Source organism: Megalobrama amblycephala, linkage group LG2, assembly GCF_018812025.1.
Source record: "Megalobrama amblycephala isolate DHTTF-2021 linkage group LG2, ASM1881202v1, whole genome shotgun sequence".
In the NCBI taxonomy this organism is placed as follows: Eukaryota; Metazoa; Chordata; class Actinopteri; order Cypriniformes; family Xenocyprididae; genus Megalobrama; species Megalobrama amblycephala.
This window is the reverse complement of record NC_063045.1, coordinates 61,377,183-61,391,584: the sequence shown is the minus strand read 5'-3', so window position 1 is coordinate 61,391,584 and position 14,402 is coordinate 61,377,183. Positions and strand designations below refer to the sequence as shown.

Below are 14,402 nucleotides of genomic sequence, written 5' to 3'. Positions count from 1 at the left end.
TTTCACTCACCCTTCAGCCGTATCCATCAAAAAGCTGCTTTTATCTGACATTCACCACCTTTAATGATGTTTTTCAGTTAGTTTTGGACACTAGTTCACCTGCTGTGAGGAATATTCCCATCATTATCCATGAGGATCTTGATAGTTTTGTTCAGTTAAAGATTATATCTCTCGATCGGCTGCACGAAGCATCCATAATTCATTAAGAAGCACATCTGATCAGCATCTGGTTGTTTTATGTTCTGTACGTCGAGATCTGTGATGTTAATCTGGTGTCTTTTCTCTTTGTCATGTGATGAGTTTCCCGTCCTCAGACAGACAGACGGGACGGTTTTGTCTGACATTTGTTTGGCCGTCTTTCTCCCCTCTTATCTAAACACGGTGAGCGTGACACTGTCGGAATCCACCGTCGAGGCTCTCTGTGTGTTTATGCGCGTCTCGGGGGACCTTTGACCCCTGAGGGCACAGCTGGTCAGAGTGTGGACATGTTCGGCCTGTTGGTTCGGCACCGGCGTCTCTCTCTCTCGATCTGTTTGAACAGCTTTGACCTCTCCTGTTCATCTCTCACCTCGAAGGGACGGCTGAAGATATGAGGAGTGAAGTGAGATGGACGTTTCTGATGACAGACGCTCTCAGAGGTTTCGATAAACTCTTCTTCATCACTTCAGTGAGGACAGCCTCAACAAAACGGCCCATACTTCTGATTTCACAAAAAAAAATATTCATAAAAAATTTTGATATTTACATTTTTATATTTTGAGTATATATATTTTTTTTTTTTTTAAATATTTACCTTTACATTTATTTATATGTATGTATTATATATTTATATAATTATTACATTATATAATAATATATATTATTGTAATTTAGATTATTATTATTATATAAATATGTATAATATTAATATATTATTATACATATTTATTTATTATATATTTATATAATTATATATAATAATTTTAAATTAATTTTATAATTTATAATTTTATATATTTTGATTTATGATTTTATTCATTTTATATTTATGTAATTGTGATACAATTTTTATATATTGTAATTTATATTATACATAATTGCATAATTTATGAATGTATTTATGTATTTATATAATTTATTGTTTATATTATATATTGTATTATTTATTTTATTTTTATATATTTATATAATTATTATATTATAATTATATATTGTAATTTATATAATTATACATATCTATTGCGTTATTATTAATGTATCTATCATATATTTATATTAATTTTATATATTTTATAATTTTGATATATACATATAATATTATATAATAATTGAATAGAATATATATAGATTTTATTTATTATATTTATATAATTATTATATATATAATAATTGTATTACGTTTTTTATGATTAATGATTTTATTTATTTTATATTTATGTAATTGTGATATAATTTTTATATATTGTAATTTATATTATACATAATTACATAATTTATGAATGTATTTATTATTGTTTATTTATATAATTATTATATTAAATAATTATTATATTAATATTGTATTTTATTTTTATATATTTATATAATATAATTATTATATATTATTGTAATTTATTTAATTATACATATATCTATTGCGTTATCATTAATGCATTTATTTATTAATAATTTATATTATATAAATTATTTTTGATTTATATTTTTATTATTATATTTATTATATATTTATATAATTATTACATTATACAATTATTTAATGTTTCAATTTTTATATACATTTTCACATAAGTTTTCTCACATTTCTCATGTTATTGCCTCAAAATAAATTGCTCATTTTTAAGTCACTTTCGATAAGTGTCTGATAAATGAGTAAATGAAAATATTTTATAATTTTATTTTTATATATTTTTTTATTTGTTCATACATTTACCTCTTAAAATACATTTAATATTATAAACTCAGTGTAATATATATATTTTACATATTTATATAATAAAATTTTAGATTTATTTTCTATTATTTTTTATTTATAATAGGTCATTAAGCATTTATATTTTTTATATATATTTATATTATATAATTTTTACTATATATATATATATATATATATATATATATATATATATATATATATATATATATATATATTTTTTTTTTTTTTTTTTTTTTTTATAAATGTTTTTTTCTTTACAAAGAAAAATTGCAATAAGAGATAAAGATGACAAAGATAACTTGCTGGTAAATGATGACAAAACAGACATTAATTGGTTTTTATTGTCTGATCCACAAATGCGTTTCGTTCAGCCGCCCACTTAGACAGGAAGAGACTTTCTGACTGACATGAAAAGTTTAGTTTCGGAGCGTTTATCAGCATCAGATCAGCGTCCTGAAGATGGACCGCATCAGCCTGTGTTTGACCGTCTGCACGTTCACGGCCTGCAGTGCTGTGGTGTGTGATCTGGGAATCGCATTACTCCGCCGCGCGTTTCATTTGCCAGGGCCGAGGATATTCATGTGGCTCTTTTGTGTTTTTATTTCTCCGTGTCCTGCTCAACAGCTGTAATGTGTTCAGCAGATGTAGGGAAGAGGATTGGGATTTCATGGATCCTTCAGATATGCCTGTCACGCTGATGTACTGTCCTCTCTCGTTTCTCTGCGTTTATGACTGAAGAGTCCGAAAGCTCTCGTGTGTCCGTACAGGATTTGATTCATCACCGGGCCGTACGGAGTGAAGAATGACATGCTAAAATCACTCAAACATTAAAACTGCTCCTTAACAAACAGATACTTCATATCATTCATATAAATGGATAAACAGAGAAATAAATAACAAAATCATCATCAGATGATAGTCGTCATCTGATCAATAAATAATAATGATTATCTGATGAATATTTATTTCAGATCATTTTATTTATTTATTGTTGCAGATCTTTGTCTTTTTCTCTGTGAAAAGCACACCAGATCTGAGCGATATCCCATGATTCCTCACTCTCGTCTCTCAGCCGCTCTTAAACTTCATTTTCTACACTTTTCTTCACTTTTAATTATTATTTGCATGATTTACTGCAGGAATGTTTCTACAACACACCAGACACCTTTACTGAGACGTTGATGGCGAGCATCCGGAATTATCCGTTAATGTTTTAAAAAGTTGGAAAATGATGAACATTTTCTGGCATCTTCTTCAGTAAACAGCTAGTGAAGTGTATACTGGTACAGATGTGAACTCATTGACGTCTGTACTAGTGTGTCACAGCTGTTTACGTGATGATTAGCTCTTCAGTTTTTATTTTTTTATGATCAAATGTTGTGTCGAGTGTAAAATCTAAAATAATCTATTTTATTTTACTTTATAGACATCAAAAGAAAAGTCATGAACTAAGAGTACTGTAAGCTACGTTTGCAATTCATTGCAGTCTGTTCTGTTATTGTTAACGAGAATTAATGAGCTAAAATGTCCCGAAAATGTTTTAAATTTAATTTAAGAGATTATTTTCTCTTTTTATTCATTTTCTTTTCTAGTATTCATTTATTTATTCTAGTTTTTCATTTTATTTGTTATTTTTATTTACATTTATTTATTGAAATATATTATATTTTATTTATATTTTAACAAATTTTATTTATTTAAAAAAAATTACTGATCTGAATGTGCCAAAGTGCAAAAAAAAGTAATTTAATTTAATGTATTATTTCTTTTCTTTTGTTTTCTAGCTTTTTATTCTAGTTTTTCATATTTATTCTATTTAATCTAGATTATTTTTTATTTTTATTTATTTTATTTCTAGTATAGTTTTTCATATTTAAGTATTTAAAAAATAAAAAAGTCATTTAATTTATTATTTATTATTTTTATTTATTTTCTTTATTAGCATTTTATTTATTTATTTTTTGTTTATTCTAGTTTTTCATATTTATTCTATTTAATCTAATTTATTTTAGTATTTTGTTTTATTTTGGTTAATTTTTGTTTATTTACATTTATTTATTGAAATAGTTTATATTTTATTTATATTAAAATTATCACTGATCTCAATATGCCAAAAAGCCAAAAATAATTTAATTTAATTCATTAATTTTTTTTCTTATTTATTTTCTTTTCTAGCATTTTATTTTTTAATCTACCTTTTTATTTTTATTCTAGATTATTTTTAATTTTTATTTATTATTTTCTAGTATTTATTTTCATATTTATTCTAATTTATTTATTCTAATAAGTTTATACTTTATTTATATTTTAATACATTTAAAAAAAAAAATAGTACTGATCTGAATGTGCCAAATTGCCAAAAAAGTAATTTAATTTATTATTTTTTAATTTTATTTTATTTTCTAGCATTTTTTTTTTTTTTTTTTATTTATTCTAGTTTTTCATATTTATTCCATTTATTCTAATTTATTTGATTTATTCTAGTATTTTGTTTTATTTGTTAATTTTTTATTTACATTTATTTATTGAAATAGTTTATATTTTATTTATATTAAAATTATCACTGATCTGAATGTGCCAAAATGCCAAAAATAATTTAATTTAATTTAATTTATTATTTTTCTTATTTATTTTCTTTTCTAGCATTTTATTTTTTTAATTCTATTTTTTTTAAATATTTATTCTATTTATTAAAATTTATTTTATTCTAGTATTTCGTTTTATTTTAGTTATTTTTTTGTATTTACATTTATTTATTGAAATACTTTATATTTTATTTAAATTTTAATACATATTATTTATTTTAAAAAAATATCACTGATCTTGGTTCCTTAATAATTTTGTGAGCAATTATTTTGTTACTTCTGAAGTTAAAAATACAATTTTTTTTAATATTTCTTTTTTTAATGACACATTCAGAACCAGGTTTTGTTGTTTCTCTCCATGTGTCTCATATGATCAAACTGAAGGTCTTTCATGTGATCTTGTTCTCAGGACCGTGCGCACTTGGGATTTGACGTCGGAGAAGAAGCACAAGTCTGTGTTCAAGCCTCGATCGCTGCAGGGCAAGAAAGTGACGCCCACCTGCTGCACCTACAGCCGTGACGGCAAACTCATCGCCGCGGGCTGCCAGGACGGGACCATCCAGATCTGGGACAGGAACTTAAGCGTAAGTGTGTGGCTTCCCGTCGTCTGTGGCTCAGTCCTTATCTTCATCATTAGTCTGAGTAAGATGAGCAATAAAGATCTGCTGTTCAGCGTCATGCCAGACCTAGCGTGCAGGTCCCTGGACGTCTGACCGTCCCGGATGCGGGGGGTCGGAGGTCATCAGAGCGCTGACGCTGACCAGGTCTTCGGCGTTTACTGCGGTTCTGGGCTGTAAATGGGCAGCGTGGGTGTCCGGCTGTCTCGTCTCACGTCTGACGGGATGAATGGGGCAGAAGGGGGTGATTCACGCTGGACGCTGGTCTCATGACTGATTTGCTGCTGTTTGTTTGGTCAGGGCATCACGCCCGTGTGTGGTCCTGAGAGTAAAGACACTCCATGTGAAAATCACACAGTTTAACCCCGTAAAGCCTGTTTTGTGAATGGACAGCCTAATTATTAATATTTTGATCTGTTCCTTCGTCGCTGTAGTCAGTCAGTAATAAATTAAACATTCTCCCATGTTCATATTCACAGCGTTTGTGCAGGAGAAAGTGATTTTGTGTGTTGTGTGTTTTTTAGGAAGAGTAGAATAAGATTTGTCAGATACACATGTCTGTGAGCCATCACGTGATGTTACCATATGAACAGATCACAGAACAGACTGCGTCTACATGCATGACAATATTCCCATATTAATCACAAGTGATCATATTATGTTTTTGCTGCATAATAAACTGATTGCCAGACCTTTTTGAGATTTTATTTTATTTTTTTATTTTTTTTATTTTATTTTAATTTTTTAATTTTTTTTTTTAATTTATTTTATTTTACTTTATTTTATTTAAATGTAATTAATTTAATTTAATTTATTTTTGTACTTTACTTTTTATTTTGTTAGGGTTAGTTTTTTTTCTTTACTATTTTATCTATCTATTTATTTATTTATTTTATTTTTTCTTTCTTTATTTTATTTATTACTATTTTATTTTATTTTTATTTTTTTATTTTATTTTTTTAATTATTTTTATTTATTTTGTTTATTTATTTTATTTTATTTTTTTGTTTTCGGTATTTTATTTTATTTTTTATTTTTGTATGTTTTGTTTTATTTTGTATGTTTTAATTATTTATTTTTATTTACATTTATTTTATTTTATTTTTTGTATTTAACTTTTTATTTTATTTTTTGTTTTATTTTTTTATTTTATTTACTATTTTATCTATTTATTTATTTATTTTATTTTTTCTTTATTTATTTTTTTCATTTTTTTTTTTTTGAATTTTATTTTTATTTTATTTTTTTTCACCAACCATATAATCAGCTGTATTAAACATTTTAATACTAAAAAGCCCCTGTTATTTATTTGCTGTAAAGCATGTAAACCTCAAATGAATTCTTGAGCAGAGTATAGACATTAACTGGTAAATGTTGCATGTTTTCCTCTCGTGTTTGTTATATTCCCTGAGTGCAGGTAAAGTCCATGTTTTAGGCCAATCGTAGCATTTATATAGTTGTTGAGAATCCGAGGCTGTTGTGTGTACGGTCGGTCACGTCTCTTAACGGAGAGAAAAAGTGAGTTGTTTTGAGCTGTTTCCGCTCGCTAATGATTGTATATTCTCAGACCTCAGCGGACGGGACGCATTGGGTTTGACGTTGATCTCGTTGATCTGTTTAGGATCAGGATCCCAGAGGAAATGAGCAGGTGAGAGAGAAGCTGTGACTCCAGCTCCGTGTTTTACTGTAGTCAGAGGTGGCGGTAATGAGACGACCTTTAAAAACTCTTCCTAACGCAATTTTAAAAGATTGAGTAGGTGTTGTTTAAGTTTTAGTTCTTTCCCATGACGTGACCGCTTGATGGATGTTGTTGCCACATTCTTCACAAACTTCATTCCCAACAAGCGTGGAAAGTTTACAGCAGAAATCCTCGACTGACGAGTCACGGCCCGAAAATGAGTCTCAGATCTGTTCTGATGGGCAAACTACAGTCCCGTTCGTAAACAAAGGTTTATTAAATAAAAATATTATATTATTAAAAAATATATATTATATTATATTATATTATATAGAGTGAAATTATAAAATTATATACATTCTAATACTATATATAGTATTATAAGGTTTATGTTTATATTAATATTTTAGCTTATATATATAAACAAACATAATATATAATTGTATATAATTTGTATACAAATTTAATTAAAAAAATCTATAAATTAAATTTTGCATGCATGATTAAATAAATAAATATATTTTGAATAAAAACCTTTATAAAGAAACAAATATTGTTTTTTAGCACAAAGAAAAAATAAATATTGCATAAGGAAAAAAATAAATTAATATTACAAAGCAAAAAGATTTTAATCAATTTTGCATGCATGCATGATTAAATGAATAAATTTAGAAAAAAAAACTAATTTATTTTTTAGTTTTGCATAAAAAATACAGAGAAACAAAAAGAAAGTATTTTTACGCAAAGTAAAAAATACTGCATAAAAAATGAATTTATATTACATAAAACCAATTAGATAGATATTGTATAATTAAATAAATACATGCATACATATACATAAAGAATTAAATAAGTAGATATTGTATGAAGAAAATCAATAACGTTTGCATTAAAAAAAACTACAAATTTTAAATAAATAAATCTTGAATAAATAAATTTTGAAAAAAAAATTGATTTTGAATAAAAACTTTTTGTAAATAAAAAACTAAATAAAACATAGACAATTTTAGGACTTTTTGACCTGTGACACAGGTCAATTTTACAATTATGAAAATTTGGGTGTAAATGTGCTTAACTGCAAATGTCACAATGCAAAGAAGTCTTAAAAATAGGCTTCATGCTCTCTATGCAAAATCTAATTTAATATTTCTTTCTTTTTTTTGATGTTTCGTGAGACAAAAAAATATCACACAACTCAGAGAAAACAGCAAACAGACAGTGCAAAAAGTGATTGCATTCAAGAAAAGCACATGAAATGTCCTACACCTGCCTTGCCTTGGGTCAGATTGATGTATGAATGATTGACTTACAGTGACCGTGAACGTTAACCTGACTATTTCAGGATCTGAACATCTCCTGTAAAAGCAAGTCTCACTCCGCTGTGCCTGACTGAACACCAGACAGACATGTGACCTGCTGTTCACGGTCGGTACTGTAAGCATCTCCGTCCCACATTCACACCCAGTGAAGCCTGTCCAGCGCAGGGGCTGATGGGGTTTTACGGGAGTGTAATGCACGGCCCATATGCTCCGCGTTAACTTCACATTCCTGCTACCAATTAAACCCTCGTCCCCTCAGACTTAATGACGCTAATGTCTTGAGACAGGCCAGTGCAGCAGCGTCCTCACTCTGCTGTTCTTCAGCTTTGTTTAGAACCAAAAGTTATTAAAGGAAGTTCAACAAAAAATGTTTTTAATAACAGCGTCACACCTGCGGTGAGAGAGAGTAGAGCAGCGGGTCTTGACCGCTTTCACTTCAGGACCAGATTTGGACGCCACATGGTGACCAACACCACAATCATACTCAAACAAACAAAAATTGTAATTATTCATGTTAAATTTGTATTATTATTTTATTTATAGAAAATTTCTCATGTTTGTTTGGTCAGGACATCATATATATATATATATATATATATATATATATATATATATATATATATATTATATTTATTATTTATATTACTAAATCATCTTCGTGCTCTGTGTGTGTGTGTGTGTGTATATATATATATATATACACACACACACACACAAATTACATTGCATATTAAATAGTTGTTTTTATTATAAAAATTAAATAAAATAATACAAACATATAAACATGATAATACTATATATATGAATAATCATGTATAATCATTTTTGCACCACACACACATGCATAAAAATATATTTTAAATATTATATATGATATATTATTCTTTATTTAATACATTTAATTTGTATACAAATTATATACAATTATTATATTATGTTTATTTTTATTTAAATATTATATATTATATATGGAATTATTTTTTTTTTCTAAAATGTATTTTATGTAATTGCCTCTATGTAAAATAAATATTTTTTTCTTTATGCAATATTTATTTTTTCTTTGTTCAAAAATAATAAATCTTTGTTTCTTTGTATTTATGCAAAAAAGAAAAAAAAAGAAATTAATTCAATTATAAAGGTTTTTATTCAAAATTAATTTATATATATATATATACTCACGCATGAATGTAAAATTGTTTTCTTTTTTAAATTTATTTGATCTAATTGCCTTTTACATATTAATTAATTTTTTCTTTATGCAATATTAATTTTTCTTTGTGCAAAATGTATTTATGCAGAAAAATAAAAATAAACATTAAATTATAAAGGTTTCTATTTAAAATGTATTTATTTAAGCATGCATGAAAAAAAAAGAGATTAATTTATTCGGGGGGGTTTTATGCAGTACATATATGTATATATTTGTTAAGGTGAAATGTGACCTGTACAGGTCCTTGTGAGATTCACCAGTGGAAAAATTGAAGAAAACATTTGCGTTCTGTGTGATATAACCTGAGTGCTGCCACCTGTTTAATGGATTCCTGGTATTTCTACACGCGTCCTGAGCTACCACACGTCACGCCACTGAACTTCCGCTCTGCTTTTTGCAAAAATATTCACAGACTGTGTGAAACCGATCTCGTCTAGATAGCATGTCACGTGTGCTGCGTTCCTCGGTGACAGATTCATGTCTAATGTTTATGGAAAAGCAATGAAATTTGCCAAGGACCATCTTAATGTTGTCGCTGAACTCCATTAAGGGTTGACAACAATTACCCAAACGAGACATATTGAAATGATGTGTCATGAAATGAACACATGCACTTGAGTTTCTGTGCCCAGCGTATAATGCGTCACATGATCCAGCGTGTGAACAGACGACTCTGAGGCAGTTATTCATTCGCCGAGCGCTGCCAAGCGTGGACTCGTACCTTCTGTGTTCCTCCGCAGCAGCCCAAAAACCTGTAATTTATTACTGCTTGTTCTGTCAGACTAAATATTTACCCAGCATTCCCCAGCAGCTTACAATAACAGTCCGTTCCTCGAGGGTCCATCGCTGGCCTATCTTCTGGGACAACACTGGCTTTTGAGGAAGAGTAGGGCCGCATGATTTAATTGTCGTGGAAAATGTGGGTGGAGCCATGGAATCTAGTCAAAGAAATGGAACTTACTGTATAGTTACAACCCGCCAAAATAAAAGTTCATTTTAACTTGAAGAAATTGTGACAGTAGAATGTACTTCTCAAAGTAATACTATTAATAATACAAATAAATATAGCTGCGAGCAGCAGTTATCGGGGCCAAAATGAGGAGCAAAACAAACAAGACCAACTGTAAAATGGTCAATTTGAGACATTTTTACATATTTGCTGGCAAAATGGTTGAAAAACATAAATACAGTCAATTTTATATGATTTAATTGCTTGTCATGTTTTACCAAAAGATGGCGCTGTCACCAAATTGATGTGTTAATGTCAGTGTGGCGTAACAATGTTTGAGTTTGGTGTCAATATTCATGATCATTGCAGTTACAGCTTTGGATCCGTTTTGTGGTTTTGTATTTAAAATGGCGGCCATGTTTTTCAAGGCACACCAATGTCATAACGGACTATGATAGCAAATGAGACAAAGACACGACATGTCAATTAGACCAACGGTACTGTAGTTAGAGCCAATTTCATGTTTTGTTGAATTTTAGCACCACCAAGTGGCGCTGTTGCATCGCTTCTTTTGTGTGTCCTTAGAGTGCCTCCATACATAAGCGTGCCAAATTTAGCAAAAATATCTAATTTCGTTTAGGAGTTATAGCCATTTATATTTATGAGCACATAAAAATAACTTAGATTACATTTTTTTGCCACTTACTATCAATATTTTGACATTTGGTCATTAGCAATTAGTCAACTATGGTGGTTTCGTCGTGATCAGAATAACGGTTTCAAAGATATTCGCTAGATATTTTTTTGTCGTGATTTTCGCCGGATTCGTTTGTGTGTTTTTCGAGAACATTTAAACTAATCAAAAAGCTTTTAATAACATTTTGCCAGCATAGTATGAAGATGATCCGAGCCAATTTTGGTGAAAATCAGACGAACCGTCTAGGACGAGTTCGAAAAAGGTAGTTTTTTGGAAAAGTCAAAATGGCGGAAAAATCAGACCAACGGTACTGTAGTTAGAGCCAATTTCATGTTTTGTTGTATTTTAGCACCACCAAGTGGCGCTGTTGTGTGTCCTCAGAGTGCCTCCATACATAAGCGTGCCAAATTTAGCAAAAATATCTCATTTGGTTTAGGAGTTATAGCCATTTATATTTATGAGCACATAAAAAATGACTTTGATTACATTTTTGTTGCTATTTACTATCAAAATTTTGACATTTGGCCATTAGCAATTAGTCAACCTGCTATGTTTTTCCAACTTTCCTATGGTGGTTTCGTCGTGATCAGAATAACGCTTTTAAAGATATTCGCTAAAGTTTTTTTCATGCTTTTTGTCGAATTCGTTTGTGTGTTTTTCGAGAACAGTTACGTTTATCAAAAAGCTTTTAATAACATTTTGCCAGCATAGTATGAAGATGATCTGAGCCAATTTTGGTGAAAATCAGACGAACCGTCTAGGATGAGTTCGAAAAAAGTTTTTTTTTTTTTTTTTGGAAAATTCAAAATGGCGGAAAAATTAGACCAACGGTACTGTAGTTAGAGCCAATTTCATGTTGAGTCATGTTTAGCACCACCAAGTGGTGTATGTGCCTCTAAACATAAGTGTTAATTTCATGAGGAATAATTTTTGTCATAATTTTATATATATATATATATATATATATATATATATATATATATATATATATATATATATACTCAGTACAGTCCAAAAGTTTGGAACCACTAAGATTTTTAATGTTTTTAAAAGAAGTTTCGTCTGCTCACCAAGGCTACATTTATTTAATTAAAAATACAGTAAAAAACAGTAATATTGTGAAATATTATTACAATTTAAAATAACTGTGTACTATTTAAATATATTTGACAAAGTAATTTATTCCTGTGATGCAAAGCTGAATTTTCAGCATCGTTACTCCAGTCTTCAGTGTCACATGATCCTTCAGAAATCATTCTAATATGCTGATTTGCTGCTCAATAAACATTTATGATTATTTTCAATGTTGAAAACAGTTGTGTACTTTTTTTTTCAGGATTCCTTGATGAATAGAAAGTTCAAAAGAACAGCATTTATCTGAAATACAAAGCTTCTGTAGCATTATACACTACCGTTCAAAAGTTTGGGGTCAGTAAGAATTTTTATTTTTATTTTTTTGAAAAGAAATTAAAGAAATTAATACTTTTATTCAGGAAGGATGCATTAAATCAATCAAAAGTGGCAGTAAAGACATTTATAATGTTACAAAAGATTAGATTTGAGATAAACACTGTTCTTTTGAACTTTCTATTCATCAAATAATCCTGAAAAAAAATATTGTACACAAATATTTTGTACAATTGTACACATTAAATGTTTCTTGAGCAGCAGATCATCATATTAGAATGATTTCTGAAGGATCATGTGACACTGAAGACTGGAGTAATGATGCTGAAAATTCAGCTTTGCATCACAGACATAAATTACTTTGTGAAATATATTCAAATAGAAAACAGTTATTTTAAATTGTAATAATATTTCACAAAATTACTGTTTTTTACTGTATTTTTAATTAAATAAATGTAGCCTTGGTGAGCAGACGAAACTTCTTTTAAAAACATTAAAAATCTTAGTGGTTCCAAACTTTTGGACTGTACTGTATATATAAAAACTTATTTTCTTTCATCTAGTTTCCAAGCCTTAGCTTAACCTGATGTATTAAAGTAACTAAAATAGAAATAATAATAATAAAAAAACTATATAGACATTTAAAAGCAAAAACTAAAAGACATATACACCAAAAATTACTAAAACTTTTAACTAAACTAGCTATGGCAGGTAAAGTCAGTTGGTCCTAATTGAACATTAACAGTTTAGAGAGTATATCAGATGTATATCAGTGTATTGGATCTGTGTATTGTTAGAGAAATGCATACTTAATGCATTACAATTTAACTAAATTAGATTTTAGTTGACTAAATCTACTGTAGATCTTATGGTATTTAGTCGACTAAAACTAAAACAATTTCCGATGACTAAAACTAAATCAAAATTTGCTGTCAAAATTAACACTGATACATAAGCGTGCCAAATTTGTCGGAAATATCTCATTTATATAGCCATTTATATTTATGAGCACATAAAAAATGACCCACATCTGACTTTGATTACATTTTTTTGCCACTTACTATCAAAATTTTGACATTTGGCCATTAGCAATTAGTCAACTATGGTGGTTTCGTCGTGATCAGAATAACGGTTTCAAAGATATTCGCTAAAGGTTTTTTCATGCTTTTCGTCAAATTCGTGTTTTTCGAGAACAGTTAAGTTTATCAAAAAGCTTTTAATAAATTTTTCCCAGCATGGTCTGAAGATGATCCGAGCCAATTTTGGTGAAAATCAGACGAACCGTCTAGGACGAGTTCGGAAAAAAAAAAAAAAATTTTTTTGAAAAATTTAAAATGGCGGAAAAATGTTGACGTCAATCAGACCAACGGTACTGTAGTTAGAGCCAATTTCACATTTTGTTGAATTTTAGTGCCACCAAGTGGTGCTTAAGTTTATCAAAAAGCTTTTAATAACATTTTGCCAGCATAGTATGAAGATGATCTGAGCCAATTTTGGTGAAAATCAAGACGAACCGTCTAGGACGAGTTCGAAAAAAGTAGTTTTTTTGGAAAATTGAAAATGGCGGAAAAGTTTTCTTGACTGAAAATGTCATACACCAGACGCGATGCGATAAGATTCCAGCGACAAGCAATTTGACTGTCCGCACTAGACGCGACGTGAAAATGAGAAACAATAAAATCAATGACAAACCAGAGCCAATCAGAAGAGAGTGTGGGCGGGCACAAGAGCACAGCGGACACAATGAAATGGGCAAGTACTTAGTAAAAATTATAAATATTACACAATTTAAACATTATTTAAAGTACATACGGAGTGACTGAACCAATCTTTGTCATAGAATACACTTGTTTGTTCGCATTGAGTCGACAGTTTGAACGTTCTTGTGCCCATTTATTTATTTTGCAGATCTGAGGTGAATTAGCCAGTGTTGTTTTCATTACAGCTAAAAAGCTGGGACTTATTTTACATCTTTATATGACCCCTTTAAAACAGAAAAAGAGAATTTATGAAGAAATGAAACTAATT

At 29.0% G+C, this 14,402-nt stretch overlaps 1 protein-coding gene across 3 annotated transcripts in view; it reads left to right on the top strand.

Moving 5' to 3' along the window:
• Positions 1 to 14,402, top strand: part of LOC125262541 (WD repeat-containing protein 70) — a 94,106-nt gene that overhangs the window by 36,141 nt on the left and 43,563 nt on the right. For all 3 annotated transcript variants that reach the window (XM_048181346.1, XM_048181345.1, XM_048181344.1), the window contains one exon: positions 4,907 to 5,081. In XM_048181346.1, coding sequence (XP_048037303.1) covers positions 4,907 to 5,081 — 175 coding nt within the window. The remainder of the gene's footprint in view (positions 1 to 4,906; positions 5,082 to 14,402) is intronic.